General features: G+C 42.5%; 2 protein-coding genes across 5 annotated transcripts in view; one reads left to right on the forward strand and one right to left on the reverse strand.

Moving 5' to 3' along the window:
• The window catches only part of TMEM63A (transmembrane protein 63A), a 55,741-nt gene extending 44,473 nt beyond the window's left edge, over positions 1-11,268 (forward strand). Inside the window, exon 26 of the transcript XR_014227746.1 lies at positions 11,200-11,268. The gene's annotated coding sequence lies outside the window, so the exon portion shown is untranslated. The remainder of the gene's footprint in view (positions 1-11,199) is intronic.
• EPHX1 (epoxide hydrolase 1) lies at positions 152-27,291 on the reverse strand. Of its 4 annotated transcripts, XM_082307622.1 has the most exons (10): positions 27,208-27,291; positions 25,873-25,986; positions 12,828-13,012; positions 10,810-10,990; positions 8,373-8,600; positions 7,217-7,346; positions 6,394-6,608; positions 3,857-3,965; positions 2,783-2,908; positions 153-1,205 (listed from the first exon to the last, which is right to left on the reverse strand). In XM_082307622.1, exons 3-10 carry the CDS (start codon positions 13,005-13,007, stop codon positions 980-982), a joined length of 1,395 nt encoding a protein of 464 aa, XP_082163748.1. In that variant the 5' UTR covers positions 13,008-13,012; positions 25,873-25,986; positions 27,208-27,291; the 3' UTR covers positions 153-979. The 4 variants fall into 4 exon arrangements, with proteins under 4 accessions (XP_082163746.1, XP_082163748.1, XP_082163747.1 ...); XM_082307620.1 differs by lacking the exons at positions 25,873-25,986; positions 27,208-27,291 and adding an exon at positions 23,507-23,678 and having other exon boundaries at positions 152-1,205; XM_082307621.1 differs by lacking the exons at positions 25,873-25,986; positions 27,208-27,291 and adding an exon at positions 23,993-24,091.
• Positions 27,292-27,779: the final 488 nt, after the last annotated feature.

Genomic DNA, 27,779 nt, shown 5'->3' on the forward strand with positions numbered 1-27,779 from the left:
TTCAAATTCAATTTTCTTTGAGCAGTTTGCCTTCAATCTGACCTTTTTAACAGATGCAGTACAGAATCGATAGGTTCTGAACGGACGCTTCTCCTTGATGTCACCCAGCAAAATCTCAGTTATTAAAAAATTTAAAAGAAACACACAGGTATTATTCAAAATTTTAATGCAAATTTCTTTTAATTTTGAATTAATCAAATTTTTATTATTTAGTAAGAGGTATTTACAATACCCTGCAGAAGCAGTGCAAAGCCACAGTGTCTTGGGCCTACCCCGGGCTATGATTTTAGTTAAGCGTACAAATTCAGCGCAGAGGTAGCCCGGGCTGTAATTCCCCTCCTTCTGGTCCGAGCTACAGGCGCCTGTGTGTTTCAGCTGCTCCTCGTATGTTGCTGTCCCAGGAGCCTGGCGCAGGGGAGCTGAGCTTCCTCGCAGCCAGGACGCTGCTTAACAGCCCAGGCTGGAAGGGACAGGCAGCCAGCAGTAGCCAGCTGGCTAGTTTAAAGGTACTGTAGATCATCGATGCTGATTAACTGATGCGCTCATGCCAGTTAGGCCTTGCTAGGCTGTTCCCCATTCTTTATGTGAGGAACCTCACACCTACACCAGCTCAAGTTTTACTGCTGCTGTGAAAAAAAGCCTTTCATAACAATTAAAAACTGTTACTAGTTGTAAGGTCTATTTTTCAATTTCAAAGCAAGGGTCAGGAATACTACAGAACAGATTTTAGAAGTCTGTGCTTGGGGAGAAGATAACCAAGTAATCTTCATGCTACTTTCTTAGCCTAGCTGAACAAAAAAGACCCAACCAAAAATCGGTACCCCACGGCAGTATCTTAGTGAGATATACTGCATTTTTCCTGCTGTCGTCTCTCGCATCTGGTCAAGAATAAGATCTAATTACATGGATTACAGTAGACTTAGTAAGGCCTGTACATGTGCTAAGCTATAAGCTATTACCCTGCTGTTTGTCAGGAGAGTTATTCTCCTTTCTTTTTCCAAAGCTGCTCTTTCTCTACTTTCCCAACAAATTGCAGAATATCTTCAGCTAGAAGTTCAGGTTCCTCCAAAGCTGCAAAGTGGCCACCTCGAGGCATGAAATGGAAGGAAACTATGTTGGTGTATTTCTTCTGGGCCCAAGCCCGGGGTGTGTGCATGACTTCATTAGGGAAGGAGGCAATGCCAGTAGGTACTTGTACTGTGAGCCTGCGAGAGGAGAGAGAATAATTTTAATCTTTCAAACACTTAACTCGGCAAGAAATGGAAAGTCCCAAGGAAATGTTGTTCTTAAACAGTTGGGCACACTAGTGTTAGGCAATTAAAATTTGACTTCCAGATCCTAAATCTGAAGACTAGACAACACTGCCATTCCTGGGAAAATATTTTTAAAAATTTTTGCATACGTTGATATTAAGGCAATTTTGCAAGGGGTACAGGGCATGAGAGTTAGAAGTATGGAAATTGAGAAGAGAGCCCTAGGAGGTGGTGGGTATCAAGTTTCCTCACGCCACATTCAGGGCTCAAGAGTCATGTATTGAGGGGAAAGCACACGATTTGAGAAGGGCAGGACAGAGATTTACAGTGAAGATTATGGCTAGAACATGTTAAGCCTGGCAAGACAACTGGAGAGGAGGCAGGGGCAGAATTATCTTGAACTGCTGCAAATGGGGAGGAGAGGGCAGGAATAATAGAGAGTAAATCTAGACTAGTTCAGAGAAAACATTTCTGAACACGAGACTTTACCCTGTAAAGTAGCTCTTGCTTTTAACTGGCACAAATGCTCTCTACGGAATGCTTTGCACATTAGCAAGTGTAGGGAAGGAACTGGATTTGTGGGGAAGACTACCTTGCAAAGTGGAACAATCTGTGCTTGTTATAACCACAGCAACATTTTCTAGGTTGAAATATCCCATACATATAAACTGCATTGTCAGAAGTGACAGACTTTAAAATTCAGATACAAAAATTGTTGGGCATGTAACCACTGGAAGCCTGAAAACAGGGTGCCTAATTTTACATAGGTCTTTGAGACTCCTTCCTCTAGGCACACAGAGGCTCGTATAGCTCATCTCATGTAGGCAGAACTGGAGCAGGACACTGCCCACAGTGTAGCCACAACAGCTTCAAGAACTGAGTCAGCTTCCTGGGAGCATCATTTCACAGCTAAATAAATACCACAGCAGTGAGCTCTGGTTGCGAGTACCGCAGGGCAGGTTTAAGCCTTCACTAACACTCAAGCTGACACAAGTATGTGCAACCAGGCTGCTGTCTTAAGTGTCTGCACAGCAGGAACATCAGTCTTAATGACTTTCAAATTATGCAGTTTGTCAGTATACTGAAGTTGCTTCCAAAGGTAGGACTTAAATCTTTTGCAGAAATAGGCAAACTGTATCCAGAAAAGTACCAGAACTACAAAACAAATAAACTATAAATAAAACTGACTGCATGACTCAGCCACAGGCTCATTTGGTAACTAAAGTAAAATCTGGAAGTACTTGCACGTGCTTTTCCCTAGTTGGATACACTGTGAATGGGAGGTCCTCAAGCAGTGCCTCCAGTTAGACGTCCTTATGGATGGCTCAGGATTCTTACCGAATGACCGTGTTTTCCAAGCACAACACAGTACATCAACTAACAGACCTCTCCTGTGGAGGAACACTGTGATACAGCATTGCTCTTCCTCAACATTCAGAAACCTGCAGCAGCTATAGGATGTAAGCAACCTGTCTGCAACCATAAAATTAAGGTCAGGGCAAAATATTTAAAGAAAAAACCCCACTTACCTTTCATGTTTCTGTGTGCCTATCCCCTTCTGCAAATTTTCTTTGTAGAAACGCATTGAGGAGACTATACAGCCTGACACCCAGTAGATCATGATATTGGTGAGCAGATCATCCAGGTTAAACTTCCTGAATAGGTAAGCCCAGAGATTGCTTAGTTAGAACTGAATACCATTTTGCATTACTTTAGCAGGGTTTGGTTTGGTTGTAAGAAAAAAAGTTACAGGAAAAAATAGTTAACTTGGTAAAGAGTTCGGAGGTGAAGTGTGTTACTCCCCCTCTGTCTGTCAGCATGTTAAAAGCTTTCAGACACAAACTGGGAAGTCTACTACATGGAGGGCAGACTCCAACAAGCACCTTATGCTCCAGCACAGCATTCTATACTGTCCATAGACTGGGAGGGTAGGAGCAGAAAAGCCCATGGAACAGCTTGTGCCATTTATTATTCATAACTTGAAATGCTACTATGAGCCTTCAGTAGAGCCATCACACCAACACGTGCTGTCAACAGTGCATGTTTTGTATCAAATTATTAGCTGTATGCAGTGCAAACATTCTATTCAAATCCATTGTTGCTGGACCTTTTCATAACGTGCCCCTTTGCTCCACTCCTGCCAGGTATCTCAGCAATTTGCAAAGGGGGCTTCATCTCAGATTTCTGCCGCACACCAAGAACGATCCTTTATTAGCAAATGGTAGGTAGATGAAGCAATACTCATCAGTTTAAAGCAAATGCAGAGAGTTGAGTATTAGCATTAAAATGAATCATGAGTTCTGTTTCCTCGCATCCTAACGTAGGTTAAACTTTTCGTCCTAATGAGAATCTTGCACTTAAGTCAGTTTTTAATACGCAGAAGTTAAGGGGTGTATCTCTTTTCTAGGAGATCAAAGTGGGAAGGGAATACATCAGCCTTCATGGCCTGTTTGATTCTTTGCATGCTGTAGTACAGCGCTGCACCGTTTGTGGTCACTACAGGCTCCCTATGAGATGTGAGGCGATCAATTCGGGCAGGCTTCTTTAGCTGTGACTCTGGGCTTAGTCACCTCATCCAAAATGGTGTAAGAGGAAACGCTTACCTCTCTAGTCCTCCATCCTCTAAATTATGGAATTCCAAATCAGTCCACGTAGAAAACTTCTCCAAGATGTATGCGGCCAGTCCTACAGGAGAGTCATTCAAACCACAGCCTGAAAAGGAGGAAGAAAATTTAACTAAAATTGCGATATCTGACTACTGAACTCAGACTGTGATAGCACTGGTCCATTATAATACAGCGTAGATAACTTTACAAAGCTGTTCCAGCAGCTGTGTTCTTAAATAAATAAATAGAATAGCAGAACAAGTTGGAGCCATTTCTTGTTGAATCATAAACTGATAGTATCTGCAAACCAACAGGCTCCGCATTAGCTCACACTGTATGTTTTTTGAACTGATGTAATAGTGTTGGATTTCTGCTGGCTTTTTTTTTTTTTCTCTTGTAAGCTAATGAGATTAAGCTCTATGTGCCAAGTAGGGTTTGCTTCCATTAATCTGGAAGTTGCCATTTATTAAACAGCATTACAGGGCCAAACCCCACATGCCTACACACGACCAGGAGAATTTGCACCATTATCAAGTGGCAAAAAACATTTTAAGGATTATTATAAAGTCATTAAGGAAGAGCAAGGGTTTACTAAAAGGTCCGTCTTCTGAATTAGCAATAGCCAACTGCCTTCATGTAGAACAAGGCTTAATATACTTTGTATAGTTTGTTTCGCCTGGACAGAAAAAAACATGCCTGCACCTGGAATTTTGCTAATACATCCTAGTGCTGTGAAATACAGGGACCATAAACTGTCCCAGCTGCTCAGAAAAACCTTAGAAAAAGCTTTTCCTGAGGAACAGCAATATATTTGAAGTTCCACCCATGCAACCCAACCTTCCTAAAAGATGCCTAACACTACAGCTAGCACAATTTCATCAGTAATCGCTATTTAAACGTGATAGTTGAGTTTCAGTTATCAAACACCTAACACTGATAACTGAAATACCAACTGCTTGAACAAGTTATATGGAGCATGCTTTCCAGATCCGCAGAATTAGACAAGCAATAGCCTGTTCTCATATACTCACTGTGAACAAAGAATACATCGGTTTACGTATAGGAAAAATTGACATTGATCCTAATAGGTGCTGCCTATTTCAGTCAGTTGAAAGTGAACCCATGCTCCATGCAAGTTTCCCAAAGAATAAGTGTAAAATCAAATCCACGTAAGCCACTTTGATCACAAGCCAGCTCTGAAGCAATCAAGAGTATATTATTAGCAAGCACAGTATATATCAAGAGACAGAGACAACTTCCTTGCTTAGGCCAGCTTGCAAGGTAGCCCCGTACCACCAGAAGTCTCAGGAAGACTGTGGTAGCCTCCGTGGCTGTGCTTCTCCCAGCTACCTTACGCTCCCTTCTTCAGAGAAGTCTTTCTCCCTGTGGGAACCTGCCACCTGCCACGCTCCTCTCTTCTTTGTCCTCAAAGTTGCAGGAGTGCTCCTGCTCCAGCTCCCAAAACATAAGCTTGCTGCTGGTTCCCAGTCTGCACAGTCTGCTCTGATAGACCACGCGTTACTGGTCGGGACAAGAATCAGCCAGAAAACCACAGCAGAAGGAGCACGACTAGGCATCTTTCAGCTACCAGCTTCCCCATGTTTTCTTCAAGCACAAAAAGGAATGAGAGACTAGTAATTTTTAGAAAGCACAACTCAAAGGAAGCAAAATTATTGAAAATCCATAAAAATTATCATTTTGCCTCCACATTTTAAGAATATACCTGCTTCTGTAGGTAAGCTTATGGAAAACCATTAAGAAATAGTTTCCTTAGCTATGTTTTTAATAAAATCCATGAGTGAATTGCTGCTGCACTAAACTAAAATATATTCAGTATTCTTGACTCAGTTGTCCAATTCAGTTGCAAAAGATGTTTTTAAAATAGAAACGCTTCATACTCAGATACTTAAAGTAGTTAAGCAATCTGGTTGACTACCTCATCTAGAAAGAACATTCACAGGTACGCTTTTTTTTTTCCTTGAAAGCCTGCAAGTGATTCAGAACAATGAGTGAGAACTAAACTTGATTTTACTTTTCAGGTATTACTTATCCCTATAAATAAGCTACATTGCGTGCTGAGACAGCTAAAAGCTTCTTGTAGTTTACATCATTTGAATGTGATCCATTCTCTGTGAAGAAACTATCTTTTGCTCTCAGCATAGCTACATTTGAAATAGAATTACAGTCCCCAGCGATAGCAGGAGTGGAAAAGTATTAAATAAACTATTTTATTTGTGAAAACTGGAAACGAGGTCAATGGCACTTAGAGCATGCTCAGTTGTGATATGCAGATTTACATCTTCGGCATGCAAAAATGAGTGTAATACTATGTACCCATATGTAACCTTTTCTGACTTGGATACAGAAAAGGAGCCCACCTTTTAAAACCTCTAACATTCCTACTTCAATTTCCCTGAAAAAAACTGGTTTTCTGCATATTTTAAGCAGTATGTTTTGTTTCTATGAAAGTACAACTAAAATGATCAGACTAAGTATTCTGAACTCAAAAGGGTTGGTTGGTTTGTTTGTTTTACCAACAGTATCAGGCTTTGTAGCCTGTATGTGAGCGTAGCCAGACTCCAGCAACATCCTGTAGAGCCCTTTTTCCAAGAAGGGAAACATCCGCCTAACATCTTCATCCTGGAAACCGAAGAGCCCTGGAAGATAGCGGCCCAGCAGAATGGAGAGGAGGTGAATGAATCCCATGTTTGTAACTGAGGCTAGATTTAAATGGAGACCTTTCATATGGCTAAAAATAAAAACAGAAAAAGCCCCCACAAATTAACAAAAATAAAACACGATTCAAAGTTGTTGTATTTAAAAAGTTATTAACAAAAATGGACATACTTAAATTCTGACCTACTAATTACATCGTGACCTTAGCTGTACTTTGTAGTGTGGCTTTTCACACAAAAATGACAAGTCAAAGCGGCAACTGTCGGTAGTCAGCACGCACTCCTGGACACTAAGCCACAAATCCTCCTGTTGTTACAGGTACTTATCCCACTCCAGACCCCAGTGGGCCCATTACAAAACTACTGCACAACTGTTTGAAAGAACAGGTATATAGTATAAACTAAGGTATGTAATTCTGGATCACCGCTTAACACCGAGCACTGTAGAGAGAAACGTGGAAATATTTGAGGACATGGTTTAGCGGTGGACTTGGCAGTGATAGGTTAACGGTTGGACTCGATGATCTTAAGGGTCTTTTCCAACTTTAACGATTCTATGATACTACACAGTGCTCATATGAGGACTTGGACGGGAACTCTCAAGTGCACAAGAAATAACTATTTAAAGAAGAAAACAGCTTTGCATGCCAATCATGCAGCACTGTAGCAAAGGGGTACTCACTTGGGAGCTATCTGGGCCAGATTGGTGCAGACGAGCCAGCCCCAGTCACCACCTTGTGCGTAGAATTCGTTGAATCCCAGTCTGAGCATCAATTCATAAAAAATAGAAGCGGCACTTACAGAATTAAAGTCTGCATTAAAAAAGAAAAGAACACTGTTGCATTAATTCCAGCTACACTTGTGGCTGGGCAGCATTTATTCTCCCCATAAAGGCAACGTTCAAGTTCCTAAAAAGCTACAAGTCCCGTTTTTCCTTGCCTGTCTGACAGACTATACGGAAACCCTTGTCACATCATCCAGGGAAGGTCTAGAGAAACTATGAGGAGAAAATCCAGCCTTCGTTGCAGACTAGCGTTCTCCTAACCCCAGCAGTTGCCCACACACTTGCCCAACTGAGGGGCTGCCATACTCTTTAAACTGTAGTCATACTCCAGCTGAGCCCTACCAGAGGCGCTGAGCATTGCCCAGGCAGTGTTTCCATTTGGTCTACTGTGAGCACAGTCTCACCTTAATGATCGTTGGAAACTTTACGTTTCCACTAGTAATGCACTTCTCCACGTCGCTAAATGCTGACCACATAAATCACAACCAGGGAAGCAGAGAAAAGCAAAACCAACCTTCCCCACATCATTCACCTGCACGCATAATTGAATACTAAACTCAGTATCACTTTAAATACTACCTCTCTCCAATTTGTTGCAGCTTGTGTTTGTATAATTCAGAGCACAAGCTGAACAAGCAGGTAATTGGCTGCAATCTACTGTGTAGATACATGAATTGATTTGTTTCAACTGTTGCTTCTCACCTACCTGTGTAATGCTGTTGAATATAGATTCGAAACACCCAAAAGGAAGAGTAACAAATTAAGTTTACTCTTCCTGCTCACCCCCACACAATTCATTGACCCAATTACAATTCATGAGTTGTCACTTTGTAACTTTTTATAGTCCTTTGTAAATTAGCTATACATTGCTCCTGAAACTAATCAGTGGTGTCACCTGAAGTCACACTCATCTCCCCCTTCCCACATGACACAGAGGATCTTTGTTTCTACACTGGGAAAACAAGAAGAGCCAGGAGTTACTGTTCTGCTAATAGGGGCTATCTCACAATGAGACCAGGCTTGTGTCAGTTCAGTTTCTGCTCGTACATCATACCTTTTTTGTGGGGTGCTTCTGAGAAACCATAGCCAGGGATAGATGGGCAAATGACTTCAAAAATGTGTTCATCGCTGAGGCCGTGGCTGGCAGGATCCGTCAGGAGAGGGATGATTTTGTAAAACTCGTAAAATGAGCCAGGCCAACCATGAACCATTAATAATGGCTTTGCAGACTGGCCTTCAGGCAAACGAGGAGGCTTTACGTGAACAAAATGGATATCAATGCCTGTAAAAATAAAATAATTAATTAACATGACGAAATTTACCATGACACAAACTAATCACAGAACAGATTATGAATAAATCTTTTCTGAAGTCTTTTTTTGGTGAGCATGCAAACACACTGCACTTCTCTGGATCCATTTATCCAAGGACCTTAAAGTACTTTATAATGGGCAATTAAGCAGCACAGCAGCCAAATGAGGTCGGCATATTTCTGTTTTAAAATAAATTGGCAAATTAAGACATAGAAGTGAAGCAATCTACTAATGGTAACACAGTGACTCACGCAGATTAAAGGCAGAAGAGCTGATTACATCATTTAGTCCAAGTGCCCTTAAATTTTACCCCAATGTCCCTATATGGCACTAGATAGGCTTCAGCCAGCCACAGATTTTTCTTCCTGAAAGGCACACAATTGCAACTTGAAGGCATCAAGAGATAGGGAATCCATCGTAACTGGCAGCTGTTTGTTTGGGGGTGTTAATCACTTTCCTTGTTTTGTGCATGCCTTACTTTCCATTTGCACATGTCTGGCTTCTGTCTCCAGCCATTGATCCTAATGCTAAAGCAAAAGGAATTTTAAAAACCTTCAGTAAGTATTCTGTGTCTGTGGAGGCCTCCTGTAATCAAGTCACGCATCTTAACTGCTGAGAAACCAATCATGGTGAATCAAGGATTTGCTTAAAGAGAGTTAAAGTGTTCAATTTTAGTAGTTCTTTCCTACCGTTTGTCTAAAGCTTTCAGTATCTCTTTAAGTGAGTAAGCCAAAACAAGAAACTCTTCTAGTGCCAGTCTCCTCATTGTTAAGTAAAAAGGTAAAAATTGCAGTCCTGTTTCCTTTGTGATCCTTACAATATGTAAGCAGTAGGCTTTGCACAAGGTTGCACTAGTTGCTCCAAGTGAACTGCTTTTCCTCAAACCCATTCAGGGCTTTGCTTTCCAGGAAACAGTAACTTGCTCTTAGCAGAGCCTAAATGCCTCACTTCTCTATGTATTTAAGCACATTTTGGTCGCACCAGCGCCAGCTCCCCAGCAATCCCACCCCATTTCACTGACTGAGATTTCCCCATCCTTGACAATTCTGTGGATTTCTGTATTCTTTGAAAAACTTTCAAGTGATGACAGAAGCTAGGAATCTGATATACAGCATGTTTGACCTTGTCTTTTCATGGCTCCTCTCTGTCATCATTCCTAATGTTGAAATTTCTCTTCCTATTGCTATACATAGCACGTTGTCCTTAGCTTCTTTCCCCTTTCTTATCTCAGATGATACATCTTTTTTTTCTAAGGGAAGACTTTTTGCTTTTATCTTTTTCAGCACTAACCGTGTTTTATACACTTAAATAAAATCTTTATGTCCTAACCACTATATAACAACCATTTATTGTCCCAAATCCATTTTAAATATTATGGTGAACTGCCCCATTTGAAATAATGTACCATTATGGGGGCAAGTAAAAATGTAATAGCATAATCTCAAGCTTGAATTTTGCCATCATGAGAGACAATTCCCTGCTGTGCTCTAAATCTACAGCTGTACCCCCAAATGACCCAAGTGCAAACCTAATTCATGCATTTAAAACATCCAGCTTGACCAGGCTCCAGCACCAGCAGACCTTAGCCGAATGGCCTCTTTCAAAAGGTGTCTGTGCTTCGAATGAAAAGATAAACCATTCCCTCACACCTGGCAGCCCATCAACCCCAAGGGAAAGGCATTCTGCGCTTCTAGACCTATGAATGCTTGAAATGGTGCAGCAGAGCGCACCTGCCCTGCCAAGCAGGGACGACCTGAGCAGCCAGCACGCCCAGCTGGGGAGGGCTGCCGGACTGGTGGCATCACCCTGACAGCAGCAGCTGGGGAACTACATGGAGCAAGAGGCGCATCTGTGGGCATTTCTGCGTGACTGCATGCAAGTCAGGGAACATGTGTACATCTTAAGATCCAGTTCTGTTTCCAAATGCCTGTGCTTGGCTCCTGTTAACACCAGCTGACAACCCATCCATGCACAAAGGAATTCCATTTGTCATTCCTTGTCCTAAAGGCTTCAGTTACAATGAAGGAGTTTCAGCAGCAATGCCAATGATCCACGCCATGGCAGCCCGGGAGGGAAGGCCCACGCGACACAACCATAGCATTCTTACCACCGAGATCCCTTGTAGACAAGATTATGTATTACTGTTTGTTTATTTTTTTAAGAGAAAAAGCCACACACCTTGAATCTTAGTTTTGAATTGTGGGTACTTGTTGAGGACTTCAACTTGTTTCTTCCAATTGAACTGGTTCTTCCAGTAGGAGACAACCTTCCTGAGATACACCGAGTTAGTCCCATAATGGAAGCAACTGTTCTCCAGTGGCTCAGTGAATCGAGCCTGGTCAAGTCTCCTGAATAAGTCCTACCAGGAAAAAGAAAGAAGAGACATTACAAGCCTGGTTTCTAGTTATTCTCAAGTGAAATGAGAACAATGAAAATAACATCTCTAATGACACCTGTGCATTTTGCTGATGCTCCATCAGCTGTTCCAATTCTTTTCCTCCTCCAGATGGCCTCCTTCCTCTTCCATTTACAGCTGTTCTCAACACCCTCTCTGTCTTTGTTTTGCAGGGCTGGCTAACCTGTTTGCCAGGCTGATAACCACAGAGGACAATACACTCTTCTGACAGCACTGCGGCTTCACAGCGTAAGTCTCGTTCCCTTTCCACGGTACTTTGCTCCCCGGGTTACCTGCGAGCCCAGCCTCGCAATCAATGCATGGATCTGGCCCAAACCTTTTGCTCTCCTTCCCAAACCAATGGACTGGGTGTCTTCACTGGGACACACTCTAAGGGATTTTGTATGGCCACAAAGTTGGTGAAACTAGACTGGAGTGAACATTTCCCAGTCTAGAATAGCTATTAAAGTGACCTTCCCACTGCACTTCAAGGTTACAGGGGATGCTGACGATACTGCAAAATCAGTCCAAAATCACTCAGCAGGGAAGGACAGCCAAGAGCCCCTTCTAACTGCAAACAGAACCACAGAACAGCTGAGGGTGGAAGGGCAGGTCTAGAAATCTAATCCTGCTCAAACCTCTGCGGGTTTTAAACCTGAACAGCATTTTCTAATACAGCGACAGAGGTAGCTCTCATTCTGACAGAGATGAGTTAGGTGTATGCACTGGCTCATGCCTCACACTGAACAGGCAGTCTCAGTCCAGGCAAGATGCTAGTATGTAAGCTCACCGGTTTTGGCATTTAACAAGTGTATAGAAAGCATGGATTTTTAAATGAAGTTTAACTATGTGTTTACACACATGCTTTTTGTCCATGCTCGACACCTTTTGAAAAATGTTCTAGTAACGTATGCTAGCATAACTTTAACTCCTAGTTTATGTAAGAGCATATTTAGAAACAGAGTTTTCTACCAATGGATTACATTGCAATAGCTGTCATAATACAGAATTGCATGGTTCAAAAACATCTGTAAGTTAGAAATTATCTAGCCTTGTGTCTGCAGCGTAAGAGGAAAACATATTGGAGATCAATGTCCGTTGGTATTACTATGGAGGGCAAACAAAGTGTTAAAAAACCCAGGCCTTACTGAGAAAACAGGAATCCATTATAAATGAATAATATGAGCAATCCCATGAGTACTGTTTGAACCACTGCTACACACAGATCTATGAAATTGTGCAATCCCTGACTTAAACACACGCAATCAAAATCTTGCTATCTAACAAATTCTGCAACGTATGTGTTTACTGTAATTACCACTGTGGTATTAGTGTTGACCAAAGTAGATCGTTAATTACAGAAGAATTAGTACTCAACACAGCTGCAAACAAAGCAGTCAAGAAAATGAGATATTCATAATTGGTTTTGAAAGAGGAAAAAAAAGACATTATTCTTATTCTGGTCTACACAATCAAACTGAGGAAGGTGCACAAACAGGAAGACAGAGTTGCGTAATCTGTAATGTGATTTTTACGTTTATTAGGCTTTACAGAGGAGGTTTATTTACTAGCAATCTTGCAACAGCTGGCTGAGAAAAAAAATTGTATAGCAGGATGTGAAATCTGCCTATCCCTGCCTATCTTCTAAAGTACTGAAAAATTCCTTCCCCCAAGTCCTGGACATCATTTTTCATTCTCATAAATGTAACTATTGGTTCAATTTAAAAATTGCTTCCAAACAAGTTCTGCATTTATTTGGCCATTTCTTACTTCTCTCTCCCCAGTATAGAGATTTGCTTACACTCAGCTCTTCTTCTGTAGTTTCCACCTTAAAGGGCCAAATAGTTGTATCTTCTTCAGTGTCAGGCTTTTGTCCCTTGCCCCACCATCCCTCTTTGAAGGGTAATGTCTCTTCTTTCTTCTTGTAAAGTAAGAAGTAGATGATGACTGCCCCCAGAACCAGGAATACTTCAAGCAGCATAATGCCTGCAAGAGAAGAACAGAACGGAGGTAAGCCCAACAAGATACTTCAGAGACATGGCGACGTACTTTGTAAAGACTATAGAGGTTTACTCGCTTTTAAAGATAGGATTTGATCTATGTGATTTTCTGTCACTCACTGACATCAACACTTCTGTAAAATTTCAGAAATAGGATGTTTTAACCCACGCAATTTAAACGGGGAGAAATTAAGTGTTTTACATAAAAGACATTTAGTAGAAACAGAACTTAAAGCAAGTCAAGGGATCACATGGCTTGGTAATTAAATAGTCCTCTGATTAAACACACCACATATTGGCTTCCTCAGTGGCCGCTGATTGCTGCTGTACTTCAACAGTGAAGGAGGTGACTGTGGATATAATTCAAGTGTAATGCTTTCTCTTCCTCTGAAGCTCTAGATTTCCCACAAATTCCAAAGCAGAGCATCTGTTCAGCAAGGCTCGCATATCTATTACTATAGATTTGGAAGGAAAAAAACCCAAGACATATATAGGGAATAAAAAGTGAAGAGCATGAGGGCAGCCATCTTGTACTTCCCAGTCAGCCTGGGGGAGTGGGGCAGGGATATCTTTACACAACCTGTGAACAGCAGTGCAAAGGGTAGAAGGACCTTCCCTTTCTTTCTTCCTCTGAACTGTTTTAAAGAGAAAACAGAAGACCACATGCATGCTCTCCTGGCTCTAAACCACCCCTCCCCACGTGACAAAATTCTGTCAAAGTGAAGAACAACCTGATTTCACAGCATAGCTACACAACCCGACTGCAGGGCTGTTGTGCTTTAGTCAAACAGAACACCTTAACAAAAAAAAAAAAAAACAACAACATTTTGAATATATTTGAACTGTTTCATGCTGCAAGTAGAAAAAAGAGTTACTCAGACTCTTTAATAATTAATGTTTTCAAGCATCGCTTTGAGAAATGTTTGTAAGCTGGTTTGGGGAACAAATGCATGATTTTAAGGAATGTCGTGTTTCAAACACTCATTTGCTGGGGAATTGATAAGACACGAAATATTTCAAAACTTCTGTTGGGCAAGTATTGTTTATGACACAGAACAGTCTTCATTCTCTCCAGAGATGGAAGATTTTGTTGGTTTTGCTGCTGCAGAGTAATTTGATGCCCTGAAATTGCTCAAAGAGTCAACAGAATGGACCAAATTTACTCCTGGATCAAAACAGGAATTGTAGCACAAGTTAATGGGAGTTCACATGATTATAACAGGAGTAAAATGGACCTGTCTTGTAAGTGCCTTTATGTGACAGGGCACATTTTAGTCAACCTCTTGATTTTCTAATGGCTGACAATAAATAAATAAATAAAGAAAACTGTCAAAATAAGCACCCAGTCAGGCACTATGCAGATAGGACAGCGAGCTACAAAAATGTATTGCTTACATATGCAAGTGCTACAGCCTTGAAAAGTGACCTGAAATTCCTTAATCCTCAGAGGCTGGAGAAATGGAAATGATAGGCACTGAAAGAACTTGATCTGTTTATTTGTTTCACTTGTCCTTCCATAATTTCTGTTGTTTGAGGAGGTGCTAGTTTTTCTTCACCATGTTCTCTAGAGCACAAGACAACAATCTTTTCCCACCACCAGCATATTCAGGCCATAACTTACCCCAAAATTAAAAAGTTTGTCCAATTTCAGCTTGCCTCAACACATAAACCAATGCAGTCTACAAGCCTCTGGAGCACAATTAAATTTTACTGCACAGCAGAACTGGAGGGGCTTTTAGAAACCTCAAAGCACTTTACATAGAAATAATACCTACCGCGGTATTTAATAGCATTTCTATTACTAAGTCTTCATGGAGAAGAACAGCAACTTCCCTGAAATCACAGCACAACTCAGGCCATGTCTAGACTACAAAGGTTCACCAGCATAACTATGTGAACACCACACAGGAAAAGATCAAACTCCTGGCCAACTTCAATATGTTTACAAAGCCCCACAACAAACAGCCGTGCCAAGAGAAGAGAGCTGCTGTCAGTGCCAGCCCCGTTGTTCAGGCAGGATGGCTGGGGTACCTAGAAAAACAGAGGACTCTTTCTCCTGGCTTATGCTGTATCAGCCCCGTGGCCTCTGCCGACGGTGACAGAGGCACAGCACCTAACACAGAACTGCTTCACCCAGGACCAGAATCCCAGCTCAGTCTCTAGCAAGAAACTTGTATGACCCAAGTCACTGAAGTACCCAGAGCTACAAAAATACTTCTGCTTCCCTCACCTGCTCTCAAGGAGACTTGAGAAATCGGAATTCTTGCAGCAGAAGACATGGAAGGGATTGTGTGCAAACGTGTATTTTGCATTCGCCCGGGAGTGTCCGTACAAAGAACTTGCTATGTGAAAAGATACCCATTTTTGCAATTAATTCCCAACAGACTTTAGGATGAGTTTGTTTACAATCCAGCAATAAGTGCCAAAATCAATTTCAGGTTTCACAAAAGTTCTGTCTTCTGTTGCAGAGAATTGGGGCCAGTGACAAACTGATTTGCATGAGACGTCATTTTGACTTGGAAAAAGCTGCCTCTGATACTGGTTGGATTATTTTTTGCTAATAGAGATCCCAAGTTCCTCTCCGTATTCAGTCTCTCTCAGTTCCCTTGAAAGTGCCTGTAAAATTCCTAATTACAATGAACACTGGGGCCTAGAGCTCCAACTATGCTACATTTTTTTCTGAGCGCACAGGAGGAAGAAAAAGGGCGAAGTGCGTCAGCAGTATTTTAACTTGCACCAGTTCACAGCACACTCAGACGGATTGTTTTGCTAGTGATGAGTTACTGGAACACAGCACGCTCCGACCAACCTCTCCAGCCTGCGCTGAGAGGAGACCACTTAGAGCAAACGCGCTCAATGATTTCCCAAGTTTGCTATTCAAGCTATTTCTCTGTAACTCCCGTGCGTTATTTGAACAGCATAAAGCAGCCGCAGTCGTGACGCATCTGCACCGAAATTTCCTCTGCTAATCACTACTGAGCTGTTGTGAGATGGAAGTTATTAGCCCCTCACACTTCTTCCATGATACAGCAATACAGCACCACAAATGCGGAAGGAGAAAGAGGTACAATAAAACTTTTCTATACTTGCAGTTTTCAGAGATGTAAACAACAAAGTGCTGGTGTTTTTATTCCCTGAAGTCTCTTGATGCAGCCATGCTGGCGTGTTGCCTTTAAAAATGACTACTTCAAAGGGAGTTCATGTTTTGGTTTGCCTTCTCCCTCTTTTTATGCGACCAAAAGCAAGACCTTAGAAGGAAATATTTCCATTTATTCCATGGTCAAGTACTTAAGCTCCAAGCCTTGCTGTCCCCCAGGGTGGATATTGTTTGTAGACAGCAATTAAATACCTTAGTACTTTTATCCTAAAGAGTCCAAGGAAGAATGTTTTTGTTTTGCTACTTTAAAAACATGTTTTGAAAGAAAAATGTTGAAGTGTGATGAATGCAGTAAATAGCCCAAAAACTAGCTCCTCTTGAAGAAGGCCAAGTGCACCTCAAGAAATATGTTGTTTGCAAGAAAACCCCAAAACCTTGTCTTAGAGTATCTTACTGCTCCTTGTTGAAAACACTCTTGTTTTTCAGCATTGTTTGCATTTTGATTTGCACTGTCCTCTGTTCATGCATTAACAGCAGAGCGAATAGCTTCACAGAAACCGAGCAATTATTATTTACATCAAAGCTATATCCTGTCTCATGCCCTGTCTTCATCAGTATCCAGTAACAGATGCCCCAGAGAAGAGTGCTATATGTTTTTTAGAAAGGTCATCTATGAAATAATAGCTTAATGGTAAAATCCCCATCTTGTTCTACTAGTCATCATTCACCTTTGCATTGCAGGATCAGAATCCATCTGAAACATGTTATTGGAGAAATAAGCAACTGGAAAGACTTTCAACCTAACATCTGAAAACCCATTTTGGCCCAAACACTACACAACCCAGCTACTATGGCTTGAATGACGCACAAGACCCACAACTCTGAGTGGTGCTATTAAAGCCCATCAGTGCAAAACAGCTAGCGCATGGGTGAAGCAAAAGCTCTAAGAGGCCACGCTGCTTTCAGACACGTGCCAGAGGTGATCGTGGTTTAGAGTTAATAACATTTTCTCCCCAAGGTTGGTTTACTAGCAGACTGCAAGGTAGCTCAGAGCACTTAGCACACTCTGATGCTGTCGGATACAAGGTTTATTGATTAATAATTACTCTGCAGGAGAAATAACAGCTCAATTTAGAAGTGATGTTTCCGTATATTTTTGTTCTGTTACATAAACTCCCCCATTAGGTTCTACTGAAAAGGCACCCCTCTGCCACAGTATCTTTGTTTACAGATCGGTTTGCCTGAAGAGCAGCAATTGCAGGTTACTCTTCCCAGCAGATCTGAAGGAAAAACAGCGCACTGAAGGACTTCAAAAACTCATGGCACCTGTAACAGGGTCCCCTAGCATTGACAGCCTCAAAGGGACGAAGAGATGGCACAGTCCCAGAAGCTTCACCCTCCGTCTACGTCCTACCATCTCCAGGCATCACATTTTTGTCATTATGTAATGCCAGAAACAGACAGAAAACCATGAAGTGAAGACATTTGTATAAGAAAAGCTTCCTATTTATGTAGTTTATGGAGCATTATGACAAGCTTCAAAATAGCTTAGCAACACAGGAATTGCTTTGCATACAACTGATAACATCTCCCAGGTGAGCATAAAATGATACATTAACACTGTAGGAAAGGAGGAGAGGTAGGCATCAGATGAAATAAAGTGTCCTAGGCAGGGAAGCAAATCAAAGACAGGAAATACAAATCCAATGGAGCTTCTGGCTTGTCTCGATAAGAAATTTAGCATTTACATTTTTTATTGCCATAGGGAGGTGGCACACAATGCTATCTCCAAAACAGCAGGAAGAGATGATATCATTCTGTTCCACAAGCGTTTTCTAGAGTGTTCGCAATCAGGGATTAGCCAGTACAGCAGGAATGTAATTAGAAGACTACAACCAAGGAAAGGGGTCACCTCCCCACACTCTCTCTCCCAGGGGGATGGCTAGGCCTCTCCCAGGACAGGGTCGGGGGTACGCCTCCGTCACCACTGAGGAAGACCCCAGCCTGCGGCAGTGAGGCACTGCTCCCCTGCAGCTGTTCCTACTGTTGTCTGAGGGGCAAAGCAACGATCAACAGAGAGCCGGTTTAAGGCTCTGGGGGTACCCGTATGCATCACCCAGAACTTCTACTTACGGCAGCTAGTCCCTGATGCGCTTCATTCCAGGGGAGTAGTTGAGCACCTTATACAAGATATTCCCACCTGATTTTTCCCACGATACTATGACAGTCAAGTGGTATCACCTCTTCAGTACTACACTGAAATCCGACAGGCACCAAGACCCAAGCCTAGCTAAGCGTAAAAGAAAAGCAGTGTGGGACTAAGTTCACTGTTATCCACTTTGCCTCGCCCAGAGGCAGTATATTTATGCAACCACTGGCCGGTCAAAGCTCATCTCACAATCATAATTTAAAATACTGCATGCCACATTTTTAAGAGGAAGACACTCAATTTACAAGAACACATATTTAAGCAACATTACTTGCTCTTTCAAATCAGTGCCCAGCACATTCTTATGTGCTGCTTAAAAACATGTCTTGTTTATCTCAATTTTCCTTATTTTGCTTCTATTATGCTTGAACAAACCCACTTCCTTCAAAGAGCCTACAAAAAGCCTGCAGGCTGCATAAATGCAAACTGGCAGAATTCAACCTAGGATCTGTGTGATGCCCGTTATTGTGACCTAATGACTGTGTGCACGGTTCAGGGGAAAGGAGATCTACTCTCCAACCGCAATAATTTCTGTTTAGGACCCTAGAGACAGAAAAGCTGCTAAAGGATTCTTAAATCAGCACTGTTCAGTCACAATAATTAAGGGTGAAAGAACTGTTTAAACTTTCATAATAATGCATGATAGCTACAACATTAAGATTAGACGATGCAAAGATTTTATCCTATTTATCCTATCCAGCCTTCACCCTATTTAATGACCCTCAAATTCCAACAACAACAGTTTTTTTGCACACATGCAAAGAAGCGACAGAAGCCTGGCATACAACTTGGGGGTGAATACAGCTGAAAGCTGGGTCTCCTAGACAGAGCGCTCTCAAATCACACATTAAAGGGAAGGATATCATGCCAGTAAAAAGTTTTTAAAACAGTTCTTAGCCACTCTCCAGCCAACTAAACAACACAGTCCAATCAGATAGACTCCAACAAATATCTCGAGCTTTACTTCAACATTTAATTTCTAATTTCTGAAAAGAAATTATGAATAGCGCATTGTTCTGTTTTGCCTTCCACCAGTTTCTAGCAATAATGAGGTTAACCTCCTCATCCTTTGCCAGTATCTGCATTTTACGGAGGGGGTGGAAAAAAGTGCAGATGAACCAAAAAGAGTTAGATATTGCAGATAAGGAAATGAGATCGAGGTAATTGTTCCCCAGGCCTTAAGGGAAATTCAGGCTCTATTTTTAGCTTCGCCAAATCCTCCAGTACTAAAGAGTAAAAGGTTGCCTTCCTCCCCTGCCATGGTATTGTTGCCAGTATTTTGCCCGGTCTGATCCCTAGATAAGACTCAGATTCATCCCATACTGCTTGGTGGTACGGCACAGCATGTGTCCTCCTGTTTACTGGGGGATTTTCCATTACTCTAATTCTCTTAAGATTCTTCCATGAAATCAGAGAGGGAAAGATCTTCTTTAACTAGCAGCTTTACAAGCTTTTTGTATTAGGACTGTTAGAAAACTGTGTTACTAAACCCTTTAATTATTAACATATGCAGAATTGATGTGTACGTGGTGTCTTGGGGGGGGGGGGGGGGGGGGGGGAAGAGTACAAACAGTTGGAAATCTTGCACTCCAAAGTATGTAAGAACAAAGTACATGACAATCTTCCAGTTAAAAGAAGGTGTGGAGATGGAAATGATGAATATAGAGACTGCCAGAGGAAATTTCTGGCAATCTGCAAGACAGTAAGATGAGGTACACACTGTAAATTTACATTAGGATCATGACTCCAAGTAGTAAGGGCAGCATGAACGAAAACGTGTATGAGAGTGTAAACAGAAAAAAAATACTTTTTTTTTTTTATAAATTGTGACTATGGAAACAGGAAGAGATAGATAGAAACTTGTTATCTCTCTCTGAAGACTTCGTTCTCAAAGAGAAAAGGAACTTTGAATGATGAGAGAGGAGGGGAACAGATGGTAGTCATCATTTTCTGTCAAATAACTGCAACACCAAAAGGATGTGCCAGAGTAAACATGTAACAAGAACAATTCTTGCTACTTCATCTCTCTCTTAATAACAACTAAATATTTAAGTTCTCTTTGGATTTAAGGGCTTCATCTAGAAAAGTGCACTACCTGTACCCACCAGATTAGAGCAATTAACACTCACGATGAAGCAGCCAAGAGGACTCGGCCCTTCAATGGAGCTTTATTTTTGATTTGTAATACATAGCCATTTAACCTGAGAGAAAGACTCATCCTCTATGAGACGGCAAAGCATACCCAGGGTACAGATGTGGTGGGCAGCCAGGGCATACAGAACAAACTGGTAGAGCAATAGCTAATGTGTCTTCACTGCAGAGCTCAAAAGAAAAAAGAAAAAAAAAAAAATCTACTGCCGGGTGCAAGAAATATGAGAACTGCTTGAAGTAGAGAAAGAGTGAAAAAAAACAAGTTTGCTGAGCCTTTACTTGTCTTGTGGATTATACCTTATCATGTTCAACAGAGACATTTCAAAAAAAAAAAAAAAAAAAAAAAAAAGTTGGAGGGATGCTGGAGAACAGCTCACTTTTCAGAGAAGAAACCTAGAAAACAGCTCCTGTTCTTTACCCCAGCAGGACCCCTCCATAAACGTGATCACAGATAAATTTCCTCATTCTGGCAAATGCATTAGAAGTCAGCATCATACACTAGTGAAAAAAGCAACTAACAAAGCATGGCTACCACGATTCCCACAAACATATTCCCAGCCCTGACAATCAGAAAGCACTTAATAACAATATGCTTAAATATATATCAAAGCTGATAATGCCACTTTAAAAAAAAACACCATAAAATCCAGGGTATATTCAAATCATTGCGTTAGCCATCCTGCTGTGTCTAGCATGACCAAGATATTAAAGCAAATGCCATTTTAGAAGTAGGTTTTTACGCTTTACTATTTACGTAAATACCCATTTACACACACAATGATGCTTTTAATTAAAAATAATGTGTTCGGAGGAAGAATCCATAACTTTTTCAGTAGTAGTATTCAGAAGGGAAAAAAGTATTTTCAGCATTAATTACAAGCAGACCAAAGCTCTTCAGAGAGAAGCAAGACGCTCTACTTTCCAAGTGACTTTTCTTTAGGGACTTACACAGTAATTAGAGATCTATTTGCCATGTTTGGAACTTGCACATTAAAGAAGACTGGCCTTGTTCTGGGATTGTGCATTGCATGAAGAAAATACCCTTGCAGACTCAACAAAGCAGTGGACACTCTACCACAAAGTGTAAGGTTTTACCTCTGCTCGTCACAAAATTGGAATACTCCAGCTATAATACAAGAAATGTGCATAGGAGTATGTAAGATAATCAATTCATTTTGCCTAGAGCTATAAGCTGTACTTCACCTAGCACCCCCATCCCTGCTTTGCTACTTCTCCACCAACAAATTACTTGACAAACTATTACTGAAGAAGCAAGAATTTCTGGGACTATTACCGTTCAGGAGTTATTACCCCAAACCTTTTTATTTACCTGCTGTAATTACTTAGAACAAATTGGCCATGTATATTCTACTAAGAAGCCTGAACTTGTTTCACAGTGCTTACCATACTAAAACATTGCAGTTCTATGTCTAAAAATACTAGGTAAATCTGAAAGATTTGCTGAAATCCTAGACAAACAAACAGGCCGAAAATATGGTATTACCCTATGGAATGACCAAATACAAGAAGTATAGTAGATCAAGAGAGGGGAAAAAGAGGCCTTTTGAAATGCCTAATAATCCAAAACCTATTTGGGGCAAATCATACAGACAAATTGCATGTGGATTCAGGCTGCACCGGTTATTACCAACTGTGCTCTATTTTGAATTGTTTACTTCAACATCATGATTACCCCTATGAAAAAAAAAAACCAACCCAGAATTCAGAAGAAATAACAAACAAACGGAGTCTAAGCAAATCGCACGCCAGTTTTTATATATGAATTCAGACTGGAAAAGATGTAGAATGAAGAGTCACAAACTTGATGCTGTGCCAGGACCTTCCCCACAAAGACTTCAGCTCTGACAAAGATCTAATCCTTGTCCTTGGAGAACTTCAACTGTGGATTGATTTTTCAAAGCTGCCTAATTGCTTTTGGTGCCTATCTCCCATTGATTTTCAGTAAGAATTAGCAATTTGTGCACTCAAGTCTCAGTTTTCGCTTACTTCAGACAGGAGTAATATCCGTTTCAGAGGAGATGCACAGCATCTCAAAAGAATAGTGCCAATTAAAATATTAGCCCCCGCATCTGTGGCTGTGTAAGTAAATTTGAGACAGCGGCTTCTAAGACTGATCCTATCTCGTAGGTTCACCTACAATAACTAGGCAAGTTTTCTTATTTTAGATAAAACAATGCTATCAAAATAAGGGAAGAGAAAGTAGCCTAATTCAATAGAATTGGAAAACTAAGCAACATACTGGATTATGATATGTTTTAACTGCAGGGCAAATTCAAAATCACAACTGAATTCTGACAAACTGAGCCAAACTTGAGGAGCGAGTGCGTCATTTGCTTAGTCTTTGCAGACTGCTCAGTTATGCAACAAAATCTGGTCATTAAACTTAAAAGGTTTCTTCTCATCCCTAAAATGCTTGTTCAGCAAAGGGAACTATATATATGGTACTCACTCAAACTCATTCAGGTTTGGCAAATGACCTATAAGCAAAAACAAGCCCAATTTCATATCCCCATTTAGAGGTGAGTAAAAAAACCAAACCAAAACCAGACTAAACCGTTTATATGCCAATAGTTAAAGCCACTTATTCTAGCTAAACCAGGAAACCTGGCCAGATTCCCAACGAACACTAAGTAAAATTGTTGTTTCCACAGATATTGGCAGCAGTTAAGGGCAGCTTATCAGCAACCTTAAGCTTGACAAACAACCCTGGCTCAAGCAAGCTGTTGGGGAACGTCACGTCTACTCTCCCCACAGAAAAGCCGATTAGGGCCTTGCTGTTCCCAAAATCAACCCAAAAATCCCCACCCAGCCCACTGCTATTATTCAGGCTCTAATAACACCCATTGTTAGTAACATTTTGATGCTGGCAGAGGGGCACACGCTCTTTAAAATAATGGTATTTAAGGCACATAGGCGCAGAGCCCGCTTTAAACAGTCCCCGTTCCCCCTCTCGGTGTTCAATATCTGCAGGCTTCGGCAGGAGATGCCGCACACAGAATAACCTGTAAAAGGCATTTAATTCACAGGATGGAAAGTTCAGGCAGCACTCTCGCTTCGCTCCCTCTTCCCTCGGCCGTGTCCCGCCGGGCCCACCGGGGCAGAGGCACCATTTCACCCCCCCGGGCAGGGAACTTCACAGGCACTCCTCGGGCCGCCGCCTCAGCAGCGCGGGACTGCCCTCAGCTTCGGCCGCCGCGCGGGGGCGCCGCCGCCGCCGGGTAACGGCCGCCGGGTAACGGCCGCCCCCTGCCCCGGCGGGAGAGCAGCACGTCGCCCGGTGAGGCGAAGCGAGGTGAGGCGCTGCCCTCCCCGCCCGGCCGCCGCTCCGCGAACGCGGCATTAAGCACTGCTGTTGTCTTGCCGGGCGGCTGCGGTAAGGCACGATCCCGCCGCTGAGGGGTTTAGCGCCTCGCCCCTGAGGCGGGGGAGCAAGGCCGCGGGCTTCCCCTCGCACCCCGCCCCGCGAACCGCCCGCCCGGCGCTGTTACCTGCCGCGGCCGGAGCGGGGACCGGGAGCGGGACCGCGCTCGCTTGGCTTCACCGCGCTGGCCGCCGGGGCCGCCCACCGGCACGCCGGGAGAGGGGCACGGCCGTGCCCCTCCGTCCGCAGCCCGCTGGGAGATGTAGTTCCTGCCGCGGGGGCGGGGAGCGGCGGGCCGCGACCCGGGCCGCCGCTGGGGCCCTCCCCGGCCGCCACCGCTGAGGGGGAACAAGCAGGCGGCCCCGAAAGCTTTGCCCCCTCGCCGGCGGCCCCGGACAAGGGCATTAGCACCCGCTGCCCCCCGCCGCCGGCAGTGCCGGGCTCTCCCTGCCCGCAGCGCTTGGACGCGTTGGCGTTCAGCACCGACCAAAAACTGGGCAGCGGGGAGCGAGGGGGCTCACCTGGGCTCCGAAGCACAGGTGGGCACAGAGTGTTACAGGCTTCAGCCCAGCAAACAGCAGTTCGCTGTTGTAATGCCAAACTTAGGGCACAGCCAGGCAGCAACTAACTCCGGAGTGGCACCACCTGTGAGCTTCCTAAAAGATTTCTCAGCCAATCTTGCCCGCACTCACTGCACTGCAGTAGGGCTGACTTAAAAGAAACACAATCAAACTGTTCCACTGCCCCAGCTACCGCCCTGCGCAGCACAACTACGTGCCTAACGGAAGGAATGCACTGAGGATGCATGTAGCGGGGGTACTTTTTCCCTGAACCTGTGTTCCAAACTTGGTCAGACAGATCAGAGCAAGCCTCAGGTCAAGCTGTAGCAACTGATCCCATCAGTAAGATCGTAACAAGCAACTTAAATTCTTCATCAGCTATTTGAGATTTTTCCATTCAATCTCAGTTTTCATCTATCACTTCACTCCCAAGTTCCAATCTTACTTTTTTCATCACTTCTACACCATCTCTGTTCTCTTGTTTGGGTTGTTGAAGAGAAGTCTTAACAGACAGACTTGTGATCACAGATAAGGATTCCTTTCACATCTTTCAGCTGCTTCTACCCAATTATCCCGGTCTGCTCAAGCAGTCCTTTGCCCAAAGAGTATTTGGTGCAGTTCTCGTGCTCTTTTGCCATAAGCAGCAATAGCAGTTAAATTAAAAAAGTAATCTGTTTTAAAGCAACAGGTGCCTAAACTGTTCTGTAAGTAAGGCTTGTCTTTTCTTGTTTTCTTCTTCCACACCAAACATGCTGGCTGAGAGTTCTCCCCCTTCTGGGGGGAAGAAATCCTCACCAACAGCTCCACGCTACTTTTCTTGAGACGGCAAAAGCGTTAGTAGCAACCTGTATTTCTTTTGGAGGACTACAGGGATTTCACAAACATACAAATAAGACTCTGTTGAATTTCTAGTAAAACATAACAACTTTTATAGGATGGTAGATAAAAAGGCAACTGTATTATGTCTCACTGTCATAACACTTTATTACAGCTACCAACAGATACTGTATTTCACTTTTAGTTAATAAAAAATTGCATTTCTTCTATCCCCCATTTGCTGTAAAAATGCCAGCCCTAACCTCTAGTTAGCCAGTAATTCCAGCCTCTAGCACTTGTTAAAGAAGTAGTTTCATACTTTATCCAGACTGTCTGATATTCTTAAAACAGGTGTCTTCAGGCATCCAGGAAGGCACCCTGTTGCCTCCTTAGTGCCTTCCAGGTCTTCCTTTAATGAAGCTGACAGGGTAGTTCGAAGTTCCTACCGTGGAGACATCACTCTTGCGTATATGTCTTCCTGCAGGTGTTAACTGGCTTAAATTCCCAATTCATTAATTTTTTTTCCTCTGTGCTATAACAGTACTAAACACATGATGCTTCTGGTTCATCAGCAGGACGCTTAGGCCCTACGGCAGTAGCAGGAGTAAACAGCAATGAGCAAAGACCTTACCTCAAACGTACAGAGAATGGAGGAAGATTACATCAGGTTTAGTTCTTTACATGCATTCCTCCTAACTGGAACTGTTTGGGCTGCTTATTGTGAAAAGTGTACAACTCCCACAGCCTGTCAAAGGAAAACACAGAGACGCAAATACCACTAAAGCGAACAAACGAGAAACTGCAAACATGAGCAACTCCACAGTCCGGCATTCCTTAAAGTTATTTTTGCTTTAGAGTCTTGAGCCGAGGTAGAGGAGCATTACACAGCATTACATCCACCTTTAAAGCAGCTACTGTTTGTTACAGCAAACAGAAATTAGGGGGAGGATGTGGCCATGATAGAAACTTACGGGACTACTGGTGTGAGGGAAACTGCAGAGAGTTCTGACAAAGATTCATATAAGCACAGAGAAACTGACAACAACAGATGCAGCTGGAGAATGGTTTTTATCTTACAAGATAAAGAATCATTTTAAAAAAAACCAAACAGATATTGATGACAAATCATTATGAGTTGTAGACTGGTAGGCAGTCATCGGCCAAATAAAATAACGTCAAGCAGTACGCAATTTGCATTACAGGAAAGTAAATTAATTGCAGCAGTCTGGGTAGATACTCCAACACAGAGTCTGAGCTGAAGGAACTTCTCATTTGCTAAAGCCCAAATGCTCTTTTCGATACCCAGGAAAAAAAAATTTCTTGTACTATTATTGGATAAGGAAGTTGGTCACGCATTTATTATTAATGCTTCTGTGACACCTACACACGTACTCTTCGCAAGTGTGACAATGCAGAATCTCCCTCTACTGAAGCTCAGATTTGAGAACGAAATCCTCTGTTACACCTACAAGCAGAAGAAAGTAAAGATGCAACTCTGTAACAGTCCTCTTCCCCCACACCACCCAAAAAGTCACTATGATCGACTATATAGAGGAAGATAAGAGGAACACATCTTAAAGACCTAAAGAGAAAGAGTAAGTTTAAAACAAATGAAAAAGAAAAAAGGAATGGAGAATCAGAAAAGAAGAAAGCTTAATACAGAAGTCAAAAGAATGAGGAAGAACAACACTCTTCTCTGATCGTGAAATCAAAACAGCCCATTCTCACCCCCAGTGAAATCATATCCAGTAGGTGTTTCAGTATTTGTAGGCGTTTCAAGGGTTGGCCACCAGGATGTATTCTGGAGGCGCCTTCAGAACGTATTGCTTTGGAGCTACTGCACACCAAACAGTTACTATTGCAGTCACATACGCCTTTCAGCATGCTGATCCCTTCTCAGACCCTTGCCCCAACATCAGCACTTCAAGACCGTTAAGAATTACAACACAGTTTTATAAATCTTCACCTTGTATCATGTGTTCAGTTCTGGTTAATCCATTTGAGAGGCTACCAGAGTGTTACAGGCCTTTAGGGAGAACATCATCTACAATCTTTGGTTCCACACTTTCTGTACCACCCGTATGAACGAGAACAATTCAGAAACAAATTCAGACATATCTAGTTTTTAGGTAAATATTGTATGGCACATACATTACAGAGCATTGAATGGGGCAGACAGGAGGTTCTTACAAGCAGGTCAGGGAAATTACAAGGTGCAGCCTAAGCCAATCTAACTGCTGGCTCTTTTGTTCCCATCATTCTTCTCACCGCTCCTGGGCGCTCTCAATCCCTCCATTTCACCACCTCTAGCACTCGTTTGACCTTTTGTGAAGCCGTCTCAGCACACTAACCAGGCAGAACACCGAACCAGCAGCAGCTCTCCAGAACATGGAGGAGTTTTCTGATGCACTGGTAAATCAAAATGGTTCAGCTGAGGCTCTGAGACACGCTAGAATCGGGGCAACAGAGGCAACAGGGATGAGCAGCCAGCTGTGATATTGACCAAGGCTGGTGTGGAATCCCAGTCTTTGCACATTT

Source organism: Platalea leucorodia (genome assembly GCF_965183815.1).
Source record: "Platalea leucorodia genome assembly, chromosome: 3".
NCBI classification, from domain to species: domain Eukaryota; kingdom Metazoa; phylum Chordata; class Aves; order Pelecaniformes; family Threskiornithidae; genus Platalea; species Platalea leucorodia.

What these genes read in the sequence shown, in the direction of transcription:
- EPHX1 (XM_082307620.1), bottom strand. An exon ending in ATTCAAAACTAAGATTCAAG is followed by an intron (nt 8,601 to 10,809) that starts GTGTGTGGCTTT and finishes TTATTTTTACAG; the next exon opens with GCATTGATATCCATTTTGTT. An exon ending in AGAAGCACCCCACAAAAAAG is followed by an intron (nt 7,347 to 8,372) that starts GTATGATGTACG and finishes TTTTTAATGCAG; the next exon opens with ACTTTAATTCTGTAAGTGCC.